This window comes from Oncorhynchus mykiss, chromosome 17 (genome assembly GCF_057628025.1).
Source record: "Oncorhynchus mykiss isolate SJ-2025 chromosome 17, ASM5762802v1, whole genome shotgun sequence".
Taxonomy (NCBI): Eukaryota; Metazoa; Chordata; class Actinopteri; order Salmoniformes; family Salmonidae; genus Oncorhynchus; species Oncorhynchus mykiss.
This window is the reverse complement of record NC_143038.1, coordinates 8620610-8646846: the sequence shown is the minus strand read 5'-3', so window position 1 is coordinate 8646846 and position 26237 is coordinate 8620610. Positions and strand designations below refer to the sequence as shown.

Genomic DNA, 26237 nt, shown 5'->3' with positions numbered 1-26237 from the left:
GGGTGGGGTGGGGTCCTCTTGTCTGTGACATTTTCAAGGTTGCCATCTGGGCAGGGAGTGGGAGCCTTCAACTGTCCGTCAACATCTCAAGCAACACTGCCCCCCCCCTGGATAAAGTTGCAGAGGAGGAGAAAGGGAAAACAACATCAACTGGGGGAAACAGATGCCCTCTATCAAAGCCTTGGTGGTGACTCGCAGGCTGCTTGTCCACCTGGGCCTTTTTCTCCACCAATAACAATAAGCCAGTCAGTCAGTCTCCTGATTTGTGGTGGCCTGGTTGAGAGCCCTGCTGCGGTGTGGATCACCCTCTATTTCATAATCCTATTACCATAATCCCAAAAGGTCAGGGAGCACAGAGCACTTTCTCCTCCTCTCTCCTACCAGAATGCCTCTCCTTTAAAGGTAAAAGGGAGTTAAACTTCGGCCCAAAGGTTGAAAGAAACTTCCAGAAAGGCAACTTAAGGGGAGAAGAGTTGGGGGGTATGATAATGGTTCTAACCTCCATGGGGCTCAGCAGAGTTATGACCTATAGGCAACCACCAGAACGGCTGAAGGTCTCCACAGCTAGCCTGCCAGAGGTCACTGTGGGCTATAGCAGCATGAGGTTCAACCACTTAGCCTCTCATATTGAGACCCAGGAATTTCATAAAAGTCCAAGATAAGTTATGATATTCGTGACTGGTTTCATTTTCTCACAGATAAGTTGGGAAGAAGCTGAGGATAAAATGAGAAGATGAGTGCCACAACCGTGAAATGAAAGACGGCCTTGTGCCCAAACTTTCATTCAAGGACATATATCTGTCGGGCTTTTCCCACAAAAACACTTTTCTAAAATGTAAAGGCAAAACCACAGTGTCCAAGCAACACGTAAGGTATCCCTTCATCTGTAGCGTTGGTGTGAAACATCCTCTTGGCAGACGCATTCTCCTCAAAACGTCATAATCAAACTATCACGGTAGGCCTAAAATCTTCTTATTCAAACTATCATAGAAGCAAAGACCACACAACTTTATATCAGACCTCACAGTCAAACTCATATTGACACTTTCAAGGCAACTCCTTGACAGCTCCTTGATTATACCCTGAAGAAGACAGCTTGGCTGTCGAAACGTTGGTATAACATTTTTGCATCTGAGCTCCAAGAGTGTGCGGCTCTCTTTTATTTTATTTTCAAAACTCCTTGACAGCAACCTTGATGAGACATGCCAGTTCTTATATTGTGACAAGTCCCAAATTGCACCCTTTTCCCAAAAGTGTCATGTTATTGAACATGGTCCATAGGTCTCTGGTTAAATAAAGTGCACTATGTACAGACTTTGGTGCCTCTGTGGTAAAGCCAGTAAACCAGGAAGGAATCCCCAGTTCCCAGGCTCTCAGATGCTTCTAATTACACGCTTACCAGGATGACAGCCTTGAGAAACAAGATTCTCTGGTCTGATGAAACCAAGATTGAACTCTTTGGCCTGAATGCCAAGAATCACGTCAGAAGGAAACCTGGCACCATCCCTACGGTGAAGCATGTGGTGGCAGCGCCATGCTGTGGGGATGTTTTTAAGAGGCAAGGACTGGGAGACTAGTCAGGATCAAGGGAAAGATGAATGGAGCAAAGTACAGAGAGATCCTTGATGCTCCAGAGCGCTCAAGACCTCAGACTGAGGCGAAGATTCACCTTCCAACAGGACAACGACCCTGAGCACACAGCCAAGACATCGCAGGAGTGGCTTCTGGACAAGTCTCTGAATGTCCTTGAGTGGCCCAGCCAGAACCCAGACTTGAACCCGATCTAACATCTCTGGAGAGACCTGAAAATGGCTGTGCAGCAATGCTCCCCATCCAACCTGACAGAACTTGAGAGGATCTGCAGAGAAGAATGGGAGAAACTCCCCAAATATGGGTGTGCCAAGCCTGTAGCGTACTTATGTGATTAATTGTATTTAAAAATATATATAAATTAGCAAAAATGTCTAAAAAATTGTTTTGGTTTGTCATTATATGGGTATTGTGTGTGGATGGATGAGGGGAAAAAACAATTGAATCCATTTTAGAATAAGGCCGTAACGTAACTAAATGTAAAAAAAAGTCAATGGGTCTGAATACTTACATTTATGAACACAAGTTTGCGTTAAAAAAATAATCGTCATGGAAACGTATTCCAGTGGGTGTACCAAGCAAGAAGACAGTAACTACTGTGTCAGAGGTCAGGGTCAATATGAATAAAACATGACCTCATAGTAAAACAACAGATTTCCAGTGATCTGCCAGTAACTCAGGCTGAACAATGAAAATACTTTAAAGACATTTTTCTCAGTTACACTCAATGAGCAGTTACTGCCCTTTTGCTTGGTAGGGCAGTGTAGAGCTCCTACACGCAATGGTTCATGACCTCAGTACCATTAGACACACCCTTCAGTCAAGAAATGAGAACACAAACCACGAGGCCCTGTGACAGACGAGCATCCTGTCCAGGGGGTGTAGCTGTACATCAATCTGCCTCACGCTACAGAACGCTTCCACACCATTAAATCAAATCAAATCAAAACTTTATTTGCCACATGCGCCGAATACAAGTGTAGACTTTACCGTGAAATGCTTACTTACAAGCCCTTAACCAACAGTGCAGTTCAAGAAGAAGAAAGTATTTACCAAGAAGGCTAAAATAAAAAGCAATAATAAAAAGTAACACAATAAGAATAACAACAACGAGGCTATTTACAGTGGGCACCGGTACCGAGTCAGTGTGCATGGGTACAGGCCAGTTGAGGTAATCTGTACATGTAGGTGGGGGCGAAGTGACTATGCATAGGTAACAAACAAACAGCGAGTAGCAGCAGTGTACAAGGAGGAGGGGGGAGCCTTTTGGTCCTAGACTTGGCGCTCCGGTACTGCTTGCCGTGCGGTAGCAGAGAAAACGGTGACCTTATGGCCTTTCCTCTGACAACGCCTATTATATAGGTCCTGGATGGCAGGAAGCTAGTCCCCAGTGATGTACCGGGCCGTTCGCACTACCCTCTGTAGCCCCTTACGGTCAGATGCCGAGCAGTTGCCATACCAGGCGGGGATGAAACCGGTCAGGATGCTCTCGATGGTGCAGCTGTAAAACCTTTTGAGGATCTGGGGACCCGTGCCAAATCTTTTCAGTCTCCTGAGGGGGAAAAGGTTTTGTTGTGCCCTCTTCACAACTGTCTTGGTATGTTTGGACCATGATGGTTTGTTGGTGATGTGGACACCAAGGAACTTGAAACTCTCAAACCGCTCCACTACTATCAATGTTAATGGAGTCCTGTTCGGCCCGACTTTACCTGTAGTCCACGATCAGCTCCTTTGTCTTGCTCACATTGAGGGAGAGGTTGTTGTCCTGGCACCACACTGCCAGTTCTTAATTATGGTGTTAATTATGGTGTTGTAGTCGTGTTTGGCCACGCAGTCATGGGTGAACAGGGAATACAGGAGGGAACTAAGTGCACACCCCTGAGGGGCCCCAGTGTTAAGGATCAACGTAGCAGACATGTTGTTGCCTTCTCTTACCACCTGGGGGCGGCCTGTCAGGAAGTCCAGGATCCAGTTGCAGAGGGAGGTGTTTAGTCCCAGAGTCCTTAGCTTAGTGATGAGCTTCGTGGGCACCATGGTGTTGAACGCTGAGCTGTAGTCAATGAACAGCATTCTCACATAGGTTTTCCTTTTGTCCAGGTGAGAAAGAGCACTGTGGAGTCACCATCACACTGAAGCTGTGAATGGTAAGCAATACCTGTTCACATCAGTGCCTGTTCACATCAGTGATGCGACATATAGAGAGAGCGAGAGAGAGAGAGGAAGAGGGACACAGAGAAAGATAGAGTCAGAGAGATGTAAGAGGAGATGGCCCGGCGGTCCAAGTGAAAGCTAAGCACTGTCTGTCGATCACCTTGGGCATGTGCTGAGCCGACGAGGTGACCATGACGATGACAAAACAAGAGGGGGGACCGAGAGGGTTTCCCAAAATAACAGACCTGAGATCTCCACAATGCTCCAAGACTTAACAGAGAATTAGAAACAGAGAAAAGTCAATTCTGTTATCAGTTGCCACTTTTCTTTTTCCCCCAAGATGAATGAACTGCGTATCAAGCGGAGGTAAAAAGATATTCAGACAGCAACTCTTGGTAAGACAATGGAAGTTCAGTTAGAGGAGAGAAATAAACATGATTAAGTATAGAATACGTCATTCTATTCTAAAAACTACAGTGTCCTTTTACCATTAACTTCTCATGCTATATATTTAGCTCCCCAGCAGATTAATCGACTTTCCAAATGGCACCCTATTCCCTATATAGTGCACTACTTTTGACTAGGGTCCATTGGTGGTTGTGCACTATGTAGGGAAAAGGGTGCCATTTGATAATTGTTTCTTACGCTCCCATTTGAATCGCTAGGGGACTGAAAACTACATTATTGGTTGCAGTGAGAAAACGGGTCTCTGCAATCATCACATAGGCTACAATGTAAGATGGCGCCGGAGGGCCACGTCTTATCGGCTCTTAACAAACCATGCTATTTTGTTTGTCTTTTCGCGTTGTTCGTAACTTGTTTTGTACATAATAATTCTGCTACTGTCTCTTATGACTAAAAAGAGCTTCTGGACATCCGAACTGAGATTACTCACCTCAAATTGGACGAGGAGTACTCCTTCAATGAGTCGGACCCGAGGGATATACTACGGACGCCCGACCAGGCCAAGATCCCCGTGATTCGCTGAAAAAAGGAAACGTAGGTTTTGCGGAAAGAAATGGGGATGCCTTGTGAGGATCAGGTGACGAGTGGCTAATCTGCCCTTGCCACCCATTCTGATAGCTGTCGTTCAATCACTGGAATATAAATGGGACAAACTGAAAGCACGTATATCCTACCAACGGGACATCAAAAACTGTAGTAACTTATGTTTCACAGAGTCGTGGCTGAACTACGACATTAAGAACATACAGCTGGTGGGTGATACACACTATCGGCAGGACAGAACAGCAGCCTTTGGTAAGACACGGGATGGGGGCCTATGCATTTATGTAAACAACAGCTGGTGAACAATATCTAAGGTTTTGCTCTCCTGAGGTAGAGTATCTCGTGAAAAGCCGTAGACCACACTATCTACCTAGAGAGCTTTCATCTGTATTTTTCTAAGCTGTCTACATACGACCACAGACCAAGGCTGGCACTAAAACCTCACACCGTGAGCTGTATTACGCCATAAACAAACAGGAAAATCCAGAGGCGGCGCTCCTAGTGGCCGGGGACTTTAATGCAGGAAAACTTAAATCAGTTTTATCTAATTTCTATCAACATGTTAATTGTGCAACCAGAGGGGAGAAAATTCTAGACCACCTTTACTCCACACACAGAGACGCATACAAAGCTCTCCCTCACCCACCATTTGGCTAATCTCACCATAACTCTATCCTCCTGATTCCCGCTTACAAGCTAAAATTAAAGCAGGAAGCACCAGTGACTCGGTCTATAAAAAAGTGGTCAGATGAAACAGATGCTAAACTACAGGACTGTTTTGCTATCACAGACTGAAACATGTTCCAGTATTCTTCCGATGGCATTGAGGAGTACACCACATCAGTCACTGGCTTTATAAATAAGTGCAACGAGGACGTCGTCATGGATTACAGGCAGCATCCGCACTGAGCTATAGGCTAAAGCTTCCGCTTTCAAGGAGCGGAACTCTAACCCGGAAGCTTATAAGAAATCCTGCTATGCCCTCCGACGAACCATCAAACAGGCAAAGCATCAATACAGGAATAAGATCGAATCGTACTACACCGGCTCCGACGCTCGTCGGATGTGGAGGGGTTGCAACCTATTACAGACTACAAAGGCAAGCACAGCCGAGAGCTGCCCAATGACACGAGGCTACCAAACTAGCTAAATTATTTGAGGTAAGTAACACTGAGACATGCATGAGAGCATTAGCTGTTCCAGATGACTATGTGATCACACTCTCCACAGACCTTTAAACAGGTGAACATTCGCAAAGGTTGCTGGCCCAGATGGATTACCAGGACATGTACTCCGAGCATGTGCTGACCAACTGGCAAGTGTCTTCACTGACATTTTCAACCTCTCCCTCTCTGAGTCTGTAATAGCAACATGTTTCAAGCAGACCACCATAGTCCCTGGGCCCAAGACCACTAAGGTATCCTGCATAAATTACTACCGACCCGTAGCACTCACGTCTGTAGCCATGAAATGCTTTGAAAAGCTGATCATAGCTCACTTCAACACCATTATCCCAGAAACCCTAGACCCACTCCAATTTTCATACCGATCCAACAGATCCACATGTGATGTAATCTCTATTGAACTCCACACTGCCCTTTCCCACCTGGACAAAAGGAACACCTATGTGATAATGCTATTCATTGACTACAGCTCAGTGTTCAACACCATAGTTCCCTCAAAGCTCATCACTAAGCTAAGGACCCTGGGACTAAACACCTCCCTCTGTAACTGGATCCTGGACTTCCTGACGGGCCGTCCCCAGGTGATAAGGGTAGGTAACAACACATCCGCCATACTGATCCTCAACACTGGGGCCCCTCAGGGGTGCGTGGTCAGTCCCCTCCTGTACTCCCTGTTCACTCATGTCTGCACGGTCAGGCACGACTCCAACACCATTATTACGTTTGCTGATGGCACAACGGGCCTGATCACCGACAACAATGAGACAGCTTATAGGGAGGAGGTCAGAGACCTGACTGTGTAGTGCAAGGACAACAACCTCTCCCTCAATGTGATCAAGACAAAGGAGATGATTGTGGACTACAGGAAAAGGAGGACCGAACACGCCCCCAATCTCATTGACAGGGCTGTAATGGAGCAGGTTGAGAGCTTCAAGTTCCTTGGCGTCCACATCACCGACAAACTAACATGGTCTAAGCACACCAAGACAGTCGTGAAGAGGGCACAGCAAAACCTATTCCCCCTCAGGAGACTGAAAATATTTGGCACTGGTCCCCAGATCCTCAAAAGGTTCTACAGCTGCCCCATTGAGAGCATCCTGACCGGTTGCATCACTGCCTGGAATGGCTACTGCTTGACCTCCAACCGCAAGGCACCACAGAGGGTAGTGCGTACGGTCCAGTACATCACCGAGGCCAAGCTTCCTGCCATCCAGGACCTCTATACCAGGCGGTGTCAGAGGAAGGCACTAAAAATTGTCAAAGACTCCAGCCACCCCAGTCATAGACGGTTCTCTCTGCTACGGCACGGCAAGCGGTACCGGAGCGCCAAGTCTAGGTCCAAGAAGCTTCTTAACAGCTTCTACCCCCAAGCCATAAGACTCCTGAACAGCTAATCAAATGGCTAACCAGACTATTTGCACCCCCCCCCCCCCATGCTGCTGCTACTCTCTGTTATTATCTATGCATAGCCACTTTAATAACTCTACCTAAAATGTACATAATTACCTCAATTACCTCGACACCGGTGCCCCCGCACGTTTGCACATTGACTCTGCACCTGTACCCCCTGTATATAGCCTTGCTACACACACACACACACACACACACACACACACACACACACACACACACACACACACACACACACACACACACACACACACTGGCCTCTAGCACCCAGCTGACAACCAAGCAGGAGTTTGTTACATTTCAGCCCCCCAGCGCCTCTTTGTTTTGTGTTGTTGCTATAGAGCAGCATCTGTCTATGCCTTATGATAGTACTGTACCCCATTTTACACTAAGCCTGCAGCCATTATGATGTGTGTGTGTGCATGTATGTGTGTATTGTTTAAGGCCTCAGCCCCCATAACTGAACCAAGAACATGTCTCAGTGCAATAAGACGGTAATTAAGTATTGTTGCCGTCAGGGTTTTGAGAGGAGGAGGACAAGGAGTGGGCGAAAAGTCATCTCACTCCCAGTGATAAATCTTGGCTGTCTTTAGCTGTACAGGTTGGGGCTACTGGTTGGAAATAGTGGACGGATGGATCACATACTGAACTGATTAATTAATTTTCTACTTGTTGATTAGGCCTATTGATACTGTTAAATCCCTGCTTGTTTTGGTTGCCGACCCAGCTACGCTGGATGATGTCATTTAGATGTGATTGGATTAGGGGTTATGACTTGTTCACCTGTAGGTGTAATATGAATGTGGTTCAGGGTTAGAGGAAGAGATCAAGATGCGGGAGTGTTTCAGGGATACGGTGTTACATTGTATTCATTTAGCAGATGCTCTTATCCAGAGCAATTAGGGTTAAGTGCCTGGTTCAAGGGCACATCAACATATTTTTCACCTAGTTTGGGGGTTTGAATCAGCGACCTTTCGGTTACTGACCCAATGCTTTTAACCACTAGGCTATGAGAACAGTGTAATACCAGAGACTCTGACATCTCAACCCCTCTCTGCCATGTAACATGGCAGTGTTGCTAGGTTACACACTTCGGGTGGAGCCTGATGAGAGTGATCTGATGAATGAGAGAGCCTAAAACACTGTCAGCCCAACACACACACACACACACACACACACACACACACACACACACACACACACACACACACACACACACACACACAGCCCACTGCTAAAAGACCAACTGGGCGAGGCGACACGCACCCAGCCATCATCCATTACCCCAGACAGAAAGGCACGTCACTCACCCCCTCCGCTTGCAGCATAGCCCAAAACAGGACTACCAAAAAACCTATAGCCTGATGCAAGATCTATATCTGCTGTCTTGCCAACTCTTATGGTCGTCAGGCATAACAACACAAACAGATCTGGGACCAAGCTAATCAACCGATGTACTACCCTTGTACAGCTCTGAGAGGAAAGAGAAAGATCACAGGTGCATGGTCTGAAAAACCATTTCAGCCAGTAAATTGGACTGTATGCAGAGTTATGAATCCTATCAGCCTTTTTGTGCTTTTAAAGAGATTCAAATGAAAGAGGGAGGAGAGTGAATGAGTTCACCTAGAGAGAGAAAGCAATCACCAGGCCAGGCTAATCTATCTCTTTTCACTTCCCATCCAGCCAGGGAATAAAGAAGATAATGATGCTGTGTCTTTGTAGAAAGGGGCGGTCTGTCTGTCTCTCCTCCTTTAATCAGGGGCTGGTAGGAATGGATAGAATACTGAAGGGGGAAGGAGATTGGTGGACTATACTGTCAGACAATGTATCCTTCTCCTGGGTCATGTTTATTAAAGCGCAATGTAGTAAAACAACCCCATGTGGTCCCTCCATGTTTTACTCCGTTTTCTTTCATTTGGTGCCTACTGATCAGTTTGGGGGTTGTTCTAACACAGTTTGACCTGACATTTCTCACACTGACAGGTCTAGAGACAGTCCTCGTCCATTAAATTAACCCATGTGCACGTTCATTAGACAGAAAGTCCTTGTCTCCCACACACATTGTCTTTTCCTCTCTCTCTCTCTCTCTCTCTCTCTCTCTCTCTCTCTCTCTCTCTCTCTCTCTCTCTCTCTCGCTCTCTCTCTCTCTCTCTCTCTCTCTCTCTCTCTCTCTTTTTGTCTTTCCTTTTTTCTCTTGACAATTATTCTGTCAGGCTAGCCTAGTGGTTAGAGTGTTGGGCTAGTAACTGAAAGGTTGCAAGTTCAAATCCCAGAGGCAGTTAACCCACTGTTACTAGGCTGGCATTGATAGTAAGAATTTGTCCTTAACTGACTTGCCTAGTTAAATAAAGCTCAAATAAAAACAAATATTCCATTGTACCCCAGAACCCCAGTAAAAGTGCTGAACGGTGGCCACTTTAACTTGTTATTTTCCTGCTTATTGTGTGAAGAGATGATTATGGCAGAAGGAGAGTGGACCCAAATCCACTTTCCTTTGACGTAGAAGAGAAAAGGTACAGGAAGAGAGAGAAGGAAGCCTTAGAGTAAACACTCATTAAATATGTAGGCTACATTCTTAGAAAAAAGGGTTCCAAGAAGGTTCTTCAGCTGTTTCCATAGGAGAACCCTTTTTATGGGACCCTCTGTGGAAAGGGTGTTTACATGGAACCAAAATGGTTCAGCCTGAAACCTAAAAGGGTTCTCTTATGGGGACAACCGAAGAACCCTTTTAGATTCAAGATAACACATCTAAGAGTGTAGCGCAGGAGCACCCTTAACAGGAATCATGAGGTGTTGTTTTGGAATGGAAGGGGTGGGTGAGGACTAGGTGGAGATCTTGGAAAGGGTTGGAGATTGGGAGGATTGGATGGTGGGTTTTTCATGCTGTCCGGGTGAGAGAATGGAATGGAGTCTTGTCTTTCCCATATCTTTGTTCAACCTCCCACCTGCAGTATGAGAAAGTCTAAGTAGCATTGCTGTGGTTTCCACACGTTGCTTTATACTTGGTAGACTAAAATAGTTGCATATTGTCTAAATCTCTTTATGAAAGAACATTCTCCTTCCCTAAAGGAAAAGCATATTCTTACCTCAAAAAACAAAGTTCTTTGGTCATTGTAGATGTTAGTGTGCCGCCATAGACTCTCTGACCTGTCATCAGGGAACTGTGGACTCAGGCCTTATATTAGCTAGCTCACTAACGTGGATACAGCGTTGTACACAGGAGGATAATACGACTCCAGACACAGTCATTTATCACCTCATCTATTTTTACCTCTATTCTCACTCTCCTCCCTTCTTTTAACGAGTGAACCTCTGCACACACAAACGCACACACACACACACACACACACACACACAGACACACACTGACACACACTGACACACACACACACACACACACACACACACACACACACACACACACACACACACACACACACACACACACACACACACACACACACACACACACACACACACACACACACACACACACACACACACCTTCCCTCCTGTCCTTTATGGATTATCACAGTCTCTTAGTGAGTGTGGACTTGAGGTAGCGTTATCGGACATTGGCATGGCATTAGAAAGGCTATTAGTGTCCTGTCAAAGCATTAGACATCGCTCAAGTCACAGTGGTGTAGGAAGTCCGCGAGCCTGGTCGTGACACGCATGGCTGACAGGGCTCCATTTGAGCCAGACGCTGACCTTTCCGCCGAGACGTTTGGCGACAGGAGAGATGATCTCTGGCGACGGGAGAGATGATGTCTGGGTAATTGACAGTCTGGAGACGATATCCTTCTCCTAGACCCGCCTCATTCTGCCACTCAATCATCAGCAGCTGCGCTGATAGTAACACCGTTATATTGGCGCTGATTGGATGCAAGACAAATATCCTGCCTTCTGATTGGACGAAGTACTAACATATCGGTGCTTATTGATTAAAAGACTAATGTTAGCACTGATTGGCACTGATTGGAAAAAATGCTGATATATTGGCACTGATTGAATGAGATGCTAATACATTGGCACTGATTGAATGAGATGCTAATACATTGGCACTGATTGAATGAGATGCTAATACATTGGCACTGATTGGACCAAATTATTAGACTGATATATTGGTTCTGCCAATCTCCATTTGCTGGTACCAGCTGAGACGAATGCATAGTTAAACCAAGACACCCATCAAAATGAGAACGAACGTGGAGATTCCAAAAGTGAATCAATGTGAATCTGTCCCACAAATTAGCTTGAATGGAGCTTTTAGCTTTGAACTGGGCAACTTTGAAAGTTGGTGTCTTACAAAAAATAGCATACACACACACACACATAGACACACATATACACACACACACACTGAAAAAACAACAATCCCCTCATCATTTCCTATTGTATGGTGCTTGGAAAGCTCCTCTCCTTGAGGTATGAAAAGCATTGTTCTGTTCTGCAGAATTAACTCCCTATGTCGAAATCATGCCTGACGCACGTTCTTGTACCCCATCAGTGTCTGAGACAGCCAGCAGCTGTCAAAACACAACCTTTTGCTACGTCGACTTAACTTGGAGTGTGAAGTTGGTGTCAGATCTGGTGAACACAGAGCCAGGTTCTTACAAATTGCCCAGGCTGAAGACTAGCTTTCCACAGACAATACTAGCCTAAATGTTCTATTCATACCACCTAGTCTGACTGAAGAAAACATATTTTCTTTACGTTGTCTTATGGTTTGGATGAGACATCTTTACGTTGTCTTATGGTTTGGATGAGACATCTTTACGTTGTCTTATGGTTTGGATGAGACATCTTTACGTTGTCTTATGGTTTGGATGAGACATCTTTACGTTGTCTTATGGTTTGGATGAGACATCTTTACGTTGTCTTATGGTTTGGATGAGACATCTTTACGTTGTCTTATGGTTTGGATGAGACATCTTTACGTTGTCTTATGGTTTGGATGAGACATCTTTACGTTGTCTTATGGTTTGGATGAGACATCTTTACGTTGCCTTATGGCTTGGAAGAGACATCTTTACATTGTCTTATGGTTTGGATGAGACATCTTTACGTTGTCTTATGGTTTGTATGAGACATCTTTACGTTGTCTTATGGCTTGGAGGAGACATCTTTACGTTGTCTTATGGTTTGGATGAGACATCTTTACGTTGTCTTATGGTTTGGATGAGACATCTTTACGTTGTCTTATGGCTTGGATGAGACATCTTTACGTTGTCTTATGGTTTGGATGAGACATCTTTACGTTGTCTTATGGTTTGGATGAGACATCTTTACGTTGTCTTATGGTTTGGATGAGACATCTTTACGTTAGCCTTATGGTTTGGATCAGACCAACGGCGGAGGGATTAGAGTCAGATATTAGTGCAAGATGGGAAACACTGACACACCACACATCATGTTCCCATTGACAGCAGGACTACCTTTCATCATTTTTTGGTGTCACCCAATCTTGTCTGTAGGACTGTCTGGGGTGACTCTCTGGACCCAGTTGCCAGTCACAGCCATGACCCTTCAACCCTGGCTGTCAGGTCCTAGCCACGTCCCCTTTGTCCCCGTCCCAGCCCGCTTGCAAGCTGCTGTCTGCACTCAAGTTGAACTAGTCTCCTAGACGACAACGAGGAGAGAGTTAGCGCCATATTTCTCTCTGGTCAATGGCGGTACAGATCAACACGTGGTGTTGTATAGCCAGCCAATGGGAGTAGTGATGTAATCTAGCATTAGTATTGCCTCAGCTGTAGATTGTGGTGTGTGTGTGTGTGTGTGGAAACCCTGAATTAGCATTTGAATGGTAGTAGAGCCACAGTGTGTTTGTGTGCGTGGGCGTGCATGTCTGATGAGAGGGACGCAGAATATGGGGTTTGAAGGGGTCCCCCCCCTCTTTAATCATGGACCACCCTACCCCCTGCCTCACACCATCCCTCTTCATCTTTCCCGAAAAACTTTGAGTCACAGGAGCGTCCCATTTCCCAGCTGTCAGCTGACCCCTTTAACACCCCAACCTACTGAGTCAAGCCCCTAACAGTGATGCATGGGCCAAAGAAAACTATACCGAACATGCAAAAATTTCAAAGATTTTAGTGAGTTACAAGTTCATATCAGGAAATCAGTCAATTTAAATAAATACATTAGGCCCTAATCTATGGATTTCACATGACAGGGAATATTGCTATGCATCTTTTGGTCACAGATACCTTAACAAAAAGTAAAGGGCGTGGATCAGAAAACCAGTTAGTATCTGGTGTGATCAAGATTTGCTTCATGCAGCGTGACACATCTCCTTCGCGTAGAGTTGATCAGGCTGTTGATTGTGACCTGAGGAATGTTGTCACACTCCTCTTCAATGGCTGTGAGAAGTTGCTGGATATTGGCGGTTACTGGAACACGCTGTCGTACACGTCAATCCAGAGCATCCCAAACATGCTCAATGGGTGACATGTCTGGTGAGTATGCATGCCATGGAATAACTGAGATTTTCAGCTTCCAGGAATTGTGTACAGATCCTTGCGACATGGGGCTGTACATAATCATGCTGAAACATGAGGTGATGGCGGCGGATGAATGGCACGACAATGGGCTTCAGGATCTCGTCACGGTATCGCTGTGCATTCAAATTGCACAAATGCAATTGTGTTCGTTGTCAGTAGCTTATGCCTGCCCATATCATAACCCCATTGCCACCATGGGGAATTCTGTTCACAACGTTGAAATCAGCAAACCTTTCGCCCACACAATGCCATACATGTGGTCTGCGGTTGTGAGACCGGTTGGACGTACTGCCATATTCTCTAAAGCAATGTTGGAGGAGGCTTATGGTAGAGAAATTAACATAAAAAAAAAAGCTTTTTGTGGGTAAGAACATTTTCGGGGGTCTTTATTTCAGCTCATAAAACATGGGACCAACACTTTTCATGTTGCATTTTTGTTCAGTGTACATCTGCCACTCTCTTAGATCACTCACTCCATGTGTGTGTGTGTCTCCGTGAGTGATCTAATAGTAAATGTAGCTAAGTGAAGAGTGCTGTTGGAACACACACACACACACACTCCTCTTCATCTCCCTCAGGGAGTCAGATCACATGACTGGAGAAAGCGATCATTACAATCATATCGCTTACCAGGAGAGATGGGATAGTGAGTGAGTGAGTGAGTGAGTGTGTGTGTGTGTGTGGGCGAACATGCACATGTGTGTAAATGCATGCATGGGTGTGTGTGTGAATGTGTGTGTGCACTTGTGTGTGTGTGTGTTTGTGAGAGAGCGAGAGAGTGCGAATCACAGCCCTGAGACACTCCTGCCCTCCCCAGTGTTGCTCTGTAGTTAGCAGAGAGAAACAAGCTCCCCCCCACCAGTCTAGTAGCTTTTAATTAGACCAGCTAATTGGATCATGTCAAGGGAGCACTCTACCTTTGTGTGTGTGTGTGTGTGTGTGTGTGTGTGTGTGTGTGTGTGAACTCGTTTGTTCATGTGTGTGTGTGTGTGTGGCTCCCAGTCCCATGACCCTGCAGCATGTTCAGCTGCCTGCCCCTCACCAGTTCTTCATCTATCATGATGAGTAGCTCGCTGTTGATCAATGGCATAATGAACATGTGTAGTAATGGCCCACTGCAGCTGACACTTCTAGGCTGTGTCTCAAACGGCACCATATTCCCTATATAGTGCACTACTTTTGACAGGGGCGGACTGGGACCAGAAATTGTCCCTGGTATTTCTAACACACCGGCCCATTCTTTCCTTGAGGCGTCAGATGGCCAATCCGCCCCTGACTTTTGACCGCGGCCCATAGGGCTCCTGTCAAAAGTAGTGCACTACATAAGGAATAGGGTGCCATTTTGGAGACTAAGAGCCTACAAATAAATATATTCCCTGTCTGTTAATGTGTTTATAATTCTGCATGACCTGACTGTGTAGGTGTCAGGTGTTATCCTACAGCAGTGTAATTCATTGCATGCCTTGAGTGATTGAGCTGGTGAGGCCGATCGAGGGTCATATAAAACATTTAGATCTTCTATGGTTTCATGTAGCTACTGTAGACTCTGTCATTAAGTTGAACCCCATAGGATGGGGTAGAACCCTTCTCTAGAATAGCACGTAGACCATATGCTTCTTCAACTTTTATAAAGCTGGATAGAGAACAATTTTGACTTTGCCAGTTAAGTTGTCTTTTCCAATTGAACTTCATTATCTTACATCATTACCATACATGATCCTACATCATTGCCATACATGATCCTACATCATTACCATACATGATCCTACATCATTGCCATACATGATCCTACATCATTACCATACATGATCCTACATCATTGCCATACATGATCCTACATCATTGCCATACATGATCCTACATCATTGCCATACATGATCCTACATCATGACCATACATGATCCTACATCATTGCCATACATTATCCTACATCATTACCATACATGATCCTACATCATTGCCATACATGATCCTACATCATTGCCATACATGATCCTACATCATTGCCATACATGATCCTACATCATTGCCATACATGATCCTACATCATGACCATACATGATCCTACATCATTACCATACATGATCCTACATCATTACCATACATGATCCTACATCATTGCCATACATGATCCTACATCATTACCATACATTATCCTACATCATTACCATACATGATCCTACATCATTACCATACATGATCCTACATCATTACCATACATGATCCTACATCATTACCATACATGATCCTACATCATTGCCATACATGATCCTACATCATTACCATACATGATCCTACATCATTACCATACATGATCCTACATCATTACCATACATGCTCCTACATCATTGCCATACATGATCCTACATCATTGCCGTAAATGATCCTACATCATTACCATACATGATCCTACATCATTACCATACATGATCCTACATCATTACCATACATGATCCTACATCATTACCATACATGATCCTACATCATTACCATACATGATCCTACATCATTACCATACATGATCCTACATCATTGCCATACATGATCCTACATCATTACCATACATGATCCTACATCATTGCCATACATGATCCTACATCATTACCATACATGGTCCTACATCATTACCATACATGATCCTACATCATTGTCATACATGATCCTACATCATTGCCATACATGATCCTACATCATTACCATACATGATCCTACATCATTACCATACATGATCCTACATCATTGCCATACATGATCCTACATCATTACCATACATGATTCTACATCATTACATACATGATCTTACATCATTACCATACATGATCCTACATCATTACCATACATGATCCTACATCATTACCATACATGATCCTACATCATTACCATACATGATCCTACATCATTACCATACATGATCCTACATCATTGCCATACATGATCCTACATCATTACCATACATGATCCTACATCATTGCCATACATGATCCTACATCATTACCATACATTATCCTACATCATTACCATACATGATCCTACATCATTACCATACATGATCCTACATCATTGCCATACATGATCCTACATCATTGCCATACATGATCCTACATCATTACCATACATGATCCTACATCATTACCATACATGATCCTACATCATTACATACATGATCCTACATCATTACCATACATGATCCTACATCATTACCATACATGATCCTACATCATTACCATACATGATCCTACATCATTACCATACATGATCCTACATCATTACCATACATGATCCTACATCATTACCATACATGATCCTACATCATTACCATACATGATCCTACATCATTACCATACATGATCCTACATCATTGCCATACATGATCCTACACTCCAGTTAACCGCTCTTCTTTGCGGTGGTGGTCACTGTTCCAGAAAATGCCTCATGGGTTTATCTCAGCGCGGGGCAGGGGGCCTGTTGGACAGTGACCCATATTAGTTCAGGTCAGAGGTCACTAGATGAGTGGAGCAGCTTCCTGGGGTGAGGTTAGGGATAAGGGATGTGGTAGAGTCATTATATCACGGTTGACAATCCCTCCAACATGTCTGTAGCTGCCTGAACACTACTGTTTATTAAGGTGGCTGGAGGGCTAACAGAATCACATTTCCCACGTGTTGGATGGATTCATCTGTTTGATTAATATTAGAAAGATATTAGATCTAAATAGGCCGGGGGAAGGACCTTGTGGTCAGCTCGTACAGAGGGAAAAAGGTTGCTCAAAATTAGACTTGAACCAATGATATTTCTGACTGTTTTGTGGGCTGTTAGGCTTGGTGGACTCCCTAAATTCTCCATTGCTGCTGCCTCAAGCTTCTTAATATGCAGCATTATGAAAATGAGGCTAAGGCCCCAGCCTAGTATTGTCCCCAATCTTCTCTTCTCTTCTCTTTTCTCTCTTCTTCTCTTCCCTTCCCCTCCCTCCTCTTCTCTCGTTTCCTCTATACTTTCCTCTCCTCAGCCCTTGAAGCTAGTCTATGGAGTCGCCCAAATGGCAGGATTACTGGGTGTGTTCGCGTGTCCGTGTGCGTGTGTATGTGTCAAATAAAGGCCTTTGTCTGCATAATACTCTATCATTGGTCAGGGGAAACAATCTGTTTGGTTTGTCTCACACCCCACACCCCTTTGTTATGCCCAAAACAACCCCCATGGTCAGGAGGAAGCAGTAGTAAGTCCTGGCTTAGCTTGTATTACATTTTGGGAGGAGATTGACATTTGAATATGGACAGTACAACATAATGATTTGTCCCTGCGTGTGTATGCCATGGTAACAGAGTTGAGCAGGTACTCACACTCGAACCATAAAGACGAAATCCCAAGGTAGCCCAGATGTAATTCCATACTCGAAATAATTCCAAACGTACCCGTGCAAATTGCAATAAGTGCTGAACAAAAAAGAACACACGTTTCAGCGTTTATGTCATCATCAGTGCTGTTCCCATATTATAATGTGCCTATGTCATCATCAGTGCTGTTCCCATATTATAATGTGCCTATGTCATCATCAGTGCTGTTCCCATATTCTAATGTGCCTATGTCATCAACAGTGCTGTTCCCATATTTTAATGTGCCTATGTCATCAACAGTGCTGTTCCTATATTCTAATGTGTCTATGTCATCAACAGTGCTGTTCCTATATTCTAATGTGTCTATGTCATCAACAGTGCTGTTCCCATATTCTAATGTGCCTATGTCATCATCAGTGCTGTTCCCATATTCTAATGTGCCTATGTCATCAACAGTGCTGTTCCTATATTCTAATGTGTCTATGTCATCATCAGTGCTGTTCCCATATTCTAATGTGTCTATGTCATCAACAGTGCTGTTCCTATATTCTAATGTGTCTATGTCATCAACAGTGCTGTTCCTATATTCTAATGTGTCTATGTCATCAACAGTGCTGTTCCCATATTCTAATGTGCCTATGTCATCATCAGTGCTGTTCCCATATTCTAATGTGCCTATGTCATCAACAGTGCTGTTCCTATATTCTAATGTGTCTATGTCATCAACAGTGCTGTTCCCATATTCTAATGTGTCTATGTCATCATCAGTGCTGTTCCCATATTCTAATGTGTCTATGTCATCAACAGTGCTGTTCCCATATTTTAATGTGCCTATGTCATCAACAGTGCTGTTCCTATATTCTAATGTGTCTATGTCATCAACAGTGCTGTTCCTATATTCTAATGTGTCTATGTCATCATCAGTGCTGTTCCCATATTCTAATGTGTCTATGTCATCAACAGTGCTGTTCCTATATTCTAATGTGTCTATGTCATCATCAGTGCTGTTCCCATATTCTAATGTGTCTATGTCATCAACAGTGCTGTTCCCATATTCTAATGTGCCTATGTCATCAACAGTGCTGTTCCTATATTCTAATGTGTCTATGTCATCAACAGTGCTGTTCCTATATTCTAATGTGTCTATGTCATCATCAGTGCTGTTCCCATATTTTAATGTGTCTATGTCATCAACAGTGCTGTTCCTATATTCTAATGTGTCTATGTCATCATCAGTGCTGTTCCCATATTCTAATGTGTCTATGTCATCATCAGTGCTGTTCCCATATTATAATGTGTCTATGTCATCAACAGTGCTGTTCCCATATTTTAATGTGTCTATGTCATCAACAGTGCTGTTCCTATATTCTAATGTGTCTATGTCATCAACAGTGCTGTTCCCATATTCTAATGTGTCTATGTCATCAACAGTGCTGTTCCTATATTCTAATGTGCCTATGTCATCATCAGTGCTGTTCCCATATTCTAATGTGTCTATGTCATCAACAGTGCTGTTCCCATATTTTAATGTGTCTATGTCATCAACAGTGCTGTTCCTATATTCTAATGTGTCTATGTCATCAACAGTGCTGTTCCTATATTCTAATGTGTCTATGTCATCAACAGTGCTGTTCCTATATTCTAATGTGTCTATGTCATCAACAGTGCTGTTCCTATATTCTAATGTGTCTTTCCTATGTCTTTTGTGAAGCCCTCAGAGGGACGAGGGGCAACAGGGTCTTATTGGGGGAAAGGGATTGGGTGAACCTTGCATGAAATGTCCATTAGGCCCCCATTGTTAAGGAGGGGTTCCTCACATCATCACACTCATCCCTGCCTGCCAGTGAGCCTGTTGATGAGTGAGCCTGCTGGTGTATGGGAATGTGTATGTGTGGGTCTTCGTGACAGTGTGTAGGCATGTGAGAGAAAGGGTGTGTGTTAGTTTCAGTTTGAGAAAGAGTTGTACAAGTGTGTGTCTAAGAGAGATGTGGGAGAGAGGGGGTCTGAGATCTGAATGTAGGCTAAAATGCGGTTTGGGGCTGGGTTGTATTGTTGGGGGGCTGAGAACAGGGGGTTTAGGGGGGGGGGGGTGTTCAGTATGGGACTGTAATCCGTCAGAGGGGTAAACAAGCTCTTATTCTGGACCAGACAGTCTGGTAGATACAGACAGAGAGCAGTGGGACTGGACTAGACACACAGACAGTAGTCTCTTATGACACTATTAACTGGCAAACACACGTGAGATATGGTTCTGGGTTCTGGGATTACACAAACCAGAGACATGACAAGATGTCCCTGGCAGAAACTGGAAGACATCCTGCAGGAAAAGGTTTGTTTGGTTCACTTTCCCTTTCAGGGGCGGGGGTGTGTGTGTGTGTGTGTGCGTGTGCGTGTGCGCATGCGAGAGAGCACGGCATCAAGACAGATATAGTGTTGGAGTGCATGACTGTTCACACAGTCTACAGTCTGTGAAATTAGACAGTTAATGTCGATTTCAACATATTTATTTAGCACCAACGGAGTCTTTATAGTTATCAATGATCATTTAACCAAAATGCTCCAACCATATTGCAGCATCTTTAAAGATGACTTTTGGAATCACCGTAAAAAAGGACTCTATGAGAGTCAACTGTCACCTCTCAGTTGTTGTTCTGAAGAGCAGAATGGAACAGCCCTTTATGGCCTCCTGCAATTCTATTGCCGTAGAAATAGAATCGAATCAAATCCATTTGTATGAATCACGTGCGCCGAGTACAACTGGTGTACAGTGAAATGCTTGCTTCCGAGTTTTTACCAACGATGCAACGTTTAAAAATGTAATCAAAGTCAAATAAAACAAAATACACAAGGATGGAGCTATTTACATGGAGTACCAGTACCATATCAATGTGGAGCTATATACATGGAGTACCAGTACCAGATCAATGTGGAGCTATATACATGGAGTACCAGTACCAGATCAATGTGGAGCTATATACAGGGAGTAGCAGTACCAGATCAATGTGGAGCTATATACAGGGAGTACCAGTACCAGATCAATGTGGAGCTATATACAGGGAGTACCAGTACCAGATCAATGTGGAGCTATTTACATGGAGTACCAGTACCAGATCAATGTGGAGCTATATACATGGAGTACCAGTACCAGATCAATGTGGAGCTATTTACATGGAGTACCAGTACCAGATCAATGTGGAGCTATATACATGGAGTACCAGTACCAGATCAATGTGGAGCTATTTACATGGAGTACCAGTACCAGATCAATGTGGAGCTATTTACATGGAGTACCAGTACCAGATCAATGTGGAGCTATTTACATGGAGTACCAGTACCAGATCAATGTGGAGCTATTTACATGGAGTACCAGTACCAGATCAATGTGGAGCTATTTACATGGAGTACCAGTACCAGATCAATGTGGAGCTATATACAGGGAGTACCAGTACCAGATCAATGTAAAGTGACCAGGCATCAGGATAGATAATAATAAGGTATATGAGGTAGATATGTACATGAAGGCAGGGTATAGTGACTAGGCATCAGGATAGATAATAATAAGGTATATGAGGTAGATATGTACATGAAGGCAGGGTAAAGTGACTTGGCATCAGGATAGATAATAATAAGAGTAAAACAAAGAACAGAGTGGCAGCAGCAAATGAGGAGTGTAAAAGTGTGTGCGTGTACAGCATGTGTGTTTGTGTTGTGTCTGTATGGACGTGTGTGTGTGTGTGTGTGTGGGTATGTAGTGTTTGAATGTGTGAGGGATCTGTGTGGGAGTGACAGTGTAGTGTGAGGTGAGTGTGTATATGGTGTGTATATAAAGTCTAGTGAGTGTGTGTAGGGTCAGTGCAAGATAGAGTCAGAGCAGACGGTTCAGGTACCATTAATTGATATTCATCAGTCTGGATATTTAGCAGTCTAGTGGCTTGGGGGTAGAAGCTGTCTCTTGGTCCGAGAGCCGATGTTCTGGTACCGTTTGCCGGACAGTAGCAGAGGGAACAGTCCATGACTTGGGAGACTGGAGTCTCTGTCAATTTTTCGAGCCTTCCTCTGACACCGCCTGGTATAGAGGTCCTGGATGGCAGGGAGCTCGGCCCCAGTGATGTACTGGGCTGTCTAATAAGTAGAAGGAGAATCCTCATTCAATTCAATGGCCTGTGATGTTATTTCTATGGCCTCTGTCTTCCGTTGTGCTGCCTGCCAAACGTGGCACATGGAGAAGGCAAACAAACTGTCTGAGGCTTTGCTCATGGCGATGGAATTAGATTCACTGCTCATCTAGTCTGTATGTCACACACACACACTATACGCACGACAGCTGTATTCTGAGCCTATTCACAAACGACCTGACATTCAAGTCAAACACAAGCACATCGAGGAATAGAAGAGGACTCAAATCCAGGCCGTTTTACAGGCCGTTGAACAGACACATCAGAAGTCTAAAGTGGCTCCATTCAATTCAGTTTGAGTTCCATTGGAATTACTGTCACTCATAGCGGAGAGGATTGAGGTAATGTGTAAGAACGTTTGCTCATGTAACATTTGGCATGAGAAAAAGCTATTGGTACTGTTCTCTTTGATTCACTGATCACTGTGCTGTATATGCGTCATTGGTGAGAGAGAAAGAACTAAGGAGTGAGTGTGAAGAATTCCTAGTGTGGGATGTCTGGCATTTGCTTCTGCTGAATGTGAGAGACTGTTGTGTGGGTGGAGCCAAGGACTTGTGACCCTTGGAAGTGCTTTGTGGGTAGTAGGGGAAAGGCCATGATTTAGACGACCAGGATGGAATTGGTCAGATAGATACAATTTCACTTTATTTCAAGTGCATCTAAACGATTCAGGACACTTGACGGTATAATGAAATACACAACACTAGCTAACTTCTTTAAAGTGTGGATGTTCTCAGAAGTTATTGGCTCTTTCCTCAGCTACTGAATGTGATTCATGAAAATAAAAAATGAAACAAAATGGCCGTTGGTTAGATGAGCTATTCGGGCTCATTTAAATTCTTGACAAAGTAGCTCAAACTATGAACAAAATGTTATTTTATGGCTTTTTGGCTTGTTTTTTTTTGTCAGTGTTGAATGTTCGGTACAAGGCTGTACTGTGAGTTTATATACTGACCTAATTTATAATTCATTTGTGATAACAACCTTTGTGTGTCTCTATGCTATAAGGCTTGTGAGTATGTGCATTGTGCCTTTGTAAATGTGCTTAGTTTGACTACATCTGTCAAGTCTCTTGTGCGCGTGCGCGTGCGCGTGCCCGTGTGTCATTGTCCTTGTCTCTGTGTTTATCTACAGAACTTCTAACCATATGCCTCTCCCTGTGTGTTCCAGTTCGACTCAGAGAGTTCAGGCTTCATCAGTACAGAGCGGTTCAGAGACCTGCTGGCGGCCCACGGCTCGGAGCTGGACCCTCACAAGCTGGAGGTTCTATTGGCCCTCGCCGACGGCAACGCAGACGGAAAGATCTGCTACCAGGACTTTGTCAACCTGGTGAGAGTCCTGAGTCACTTCATGTTACCATAGTAACTGATAATAGTGATTTGTAGAAGCATAACATTGATTATACTGTACACCGATTGGTCATGTTGAGACATGAGAGGAAGTGGAGAGGAAGTGGTCTTATGATATCAACCCTCTATAAAGGCATCTACACCATGGATATTCCACGGTATTAGACAACACAGCTTGGTCTAAATTGGCAATTTCACGCGTCGTCTAGCACCTGTTGTGTTTCAGGTGCGAGGTTGAACTCTTGACCCTGGACGGTGAAGTCATCTGGAGAAATAATCAATTGTTTGGAAACGTGAAAAGTTGTGGCCGGTAGGGGGTGGGTTTGTGAAGGTTCCCCAACTCTCCCCTCTCAATTTCCATTTCTCCTATTCTCTCTTTTGTCTTCTCCGCTTCCTTCAAAGCTGTCCATTATCTTGTACAGTGGGCTGAGAATGGGCCTGTGGGAAATTGTGAAAGAGGATCTTTGATTGGTCGGTCCAGGTCATGTGACAGGTCAAAAGTCAAGGCGAGGAACTGGAAGTGGGACAGAGGAATGAGGAACGAGGAACATGTTGTCAAGTGATGTGCGTGTGTGTATGTATGTGTGTGTGTTGGGGGGTGTGGCTGCTATTGTTACCCACAAAGACCCCTCACCCCCCCCGTGGCTTTCACATTCACTGGAACCACAACAGAAGCCAAGCAGGATGAGGGAAGGATAGATGGAGAGAGGGAGGAGGAGGAGAAGTGGGAGTGGAAGACAGAGACCGGCTTGCTGGGGTTTATTTGCAGTTCCATCTTTACTTTGCTCAGCTGCCTATTCCATAAAGCTGTCAGCGTGATTGGGAGTTATTGCCTTGCTCTCTCTTTTCTCTCTTTTCTCTCTTTCTACTTTTCCTTCTCTCTCTCGTATCTCTCTCGCTCTCTTTATCTCCCTGCCCCTTCTGTCCCTCTCCCTCCCTCTCCTCTCTCTCCCTCTCTTCCTCTCGCTCCTCTCCCTGACAGTATCTCCCAGTATAACAGTAGATTGTCCCTGGTCCCACAGTCCTTCTTGGAGAAATACCAATCTCTCTCTACCCTGCTCTCTTCTTCGCTGTCGGTGAATAGATAGAACGTCACTCCCTTTCTCTCTCTTTTGATTGAAAATAAGAGGAGAAGAATTGCCCCTGCACTGCTGGAAGAAAGAAGAAGTCTTTATGCGGTTGGTGACCTGGAGAGGAATGTGTGTGTGTGTGTGTGTGTGTGTGTGTGTGTGTGTGTGTGTGTGTGTGTGTGTGTGTGTGTGTGTGTCTGTGTGTGTGTGTGTGTGTGCACGCGCACGGGTCCATTGTCATGTACAGTGGGTGCGTGTGTGTGGTGCAGAATGTGTATGTTTGGTACCGTTTGATTCCAACTCTCTGTTGGCTTTGGGCTGGGAGTGGCCATGGTAACCTACAGTCATGAAGAATCCCACACTGTCTCTTGACTGCAATCAAGACTCACATAATTGGAGATCTGTTCAATTTGAATGGTCATTATAGATTGAAGAACGGTGCTATTGTAAACTACTTTTACGATCGGAGATATAAAAAGAAAGAGAGAAATGTGTGAATGAGAGAGAGCGAGAGAGAGAGAGAGAAAGGTGGGAATCAGAGGGAGAGGAATCAGGGAGGGATAGAGAGAGAGGGACTTGTCCACATTCCATGTTCTATAGGAGGATCATGAATATTGCTGATCTGGGTAGAAGGGCTGCGTTGTCAGGCAGCTGCCGCCAGTACTTGGGACGAGGAGAAGGGCTCAGCGGTTGCTAGGTGATGACGGGGGCATTCTGTTGCTGGGGTGAGGTGGGAGGGTATGGCAGCGTGGTTGCTGTCACAGTGGGATGAAGGATGGGGGTGCCCACGACTTAGGGGAGCTATGATGACACAATGGGGTGTTGTAGGGAAGCCAGAGATAGTGTCAAGACCTGTATGGCTGGAATTTATGGCCATGTTTCTATGACGTTTCTGTCGCTCACATAAGAAAACTAAATTACTTATTGCAATGAAAGTCTCACTGAATGGACTGACTGTCAATGAAGCCTGACCTGCAGATGGACACTGGGTATTTGATTATGTATTTTGACAGACATCTGCACATGTGCTCATAACAGTCTCACTCTCTCCACCCCTCTCTCTCTCTCTCTATTCCTCTCTCTCCCCTCTCCCATCCCTCCCTCTCTATAAATCTCTCTCTACTCCCCCCCCCCCCTCTCCCTGCTAGATGTCCAACAAGCGCAGCAACAGCTTCCGGCGGGCCATCCTCCAGGGAAGTCGTCAGTTAAAGGGGGCTGGGGCCCTGGGGGAGGAGGTGGGTCTGGGTCTGTCCCAGAGGCTGGTGAGGCACATTGCCTACGAGACCCTGCCCCGGGAGATCGACAGGAAGTGGTACTTTGACAGCTACACCTGCTGCCCACCACCCTGGCTCATCTTGGCTATCACCATTGCTGAGGTAACGTTCCGCTCATGGAGGGGTAAATCCTAAGTTCTACTTCAGTCAAATTTCCCTTAGTCATGCATGAATGTCAATGGGAGACTAAGT

At 44.6% G+C, this 26237-nt stretch overlaps 1 protein-coding gene across 1 annotated transcript in view; it reads left to right on the top strand.

Moving 5' to 3' along the window:
• rhbdl3 (rhomboid, veinlet-like 3 (Drosophila)) overlaps positions 1-26237 on the top strand; it is a 53016-nt gene that overhangs the window by 9771 nt on the left and 17008 nt on the right. The window contains exons 3-4 of the mRNA XM_021567917.3: positions 23523-23681; positions 25920-26147. Coding sequence (XP_021423592.1) covers positions 23523-23681; positions 25920-26147 — 387 coding nt within the window. The remainder of the gene's footprint in view (positions 1-23522; positions 23682-25919; positions 26148-26237) is intronic.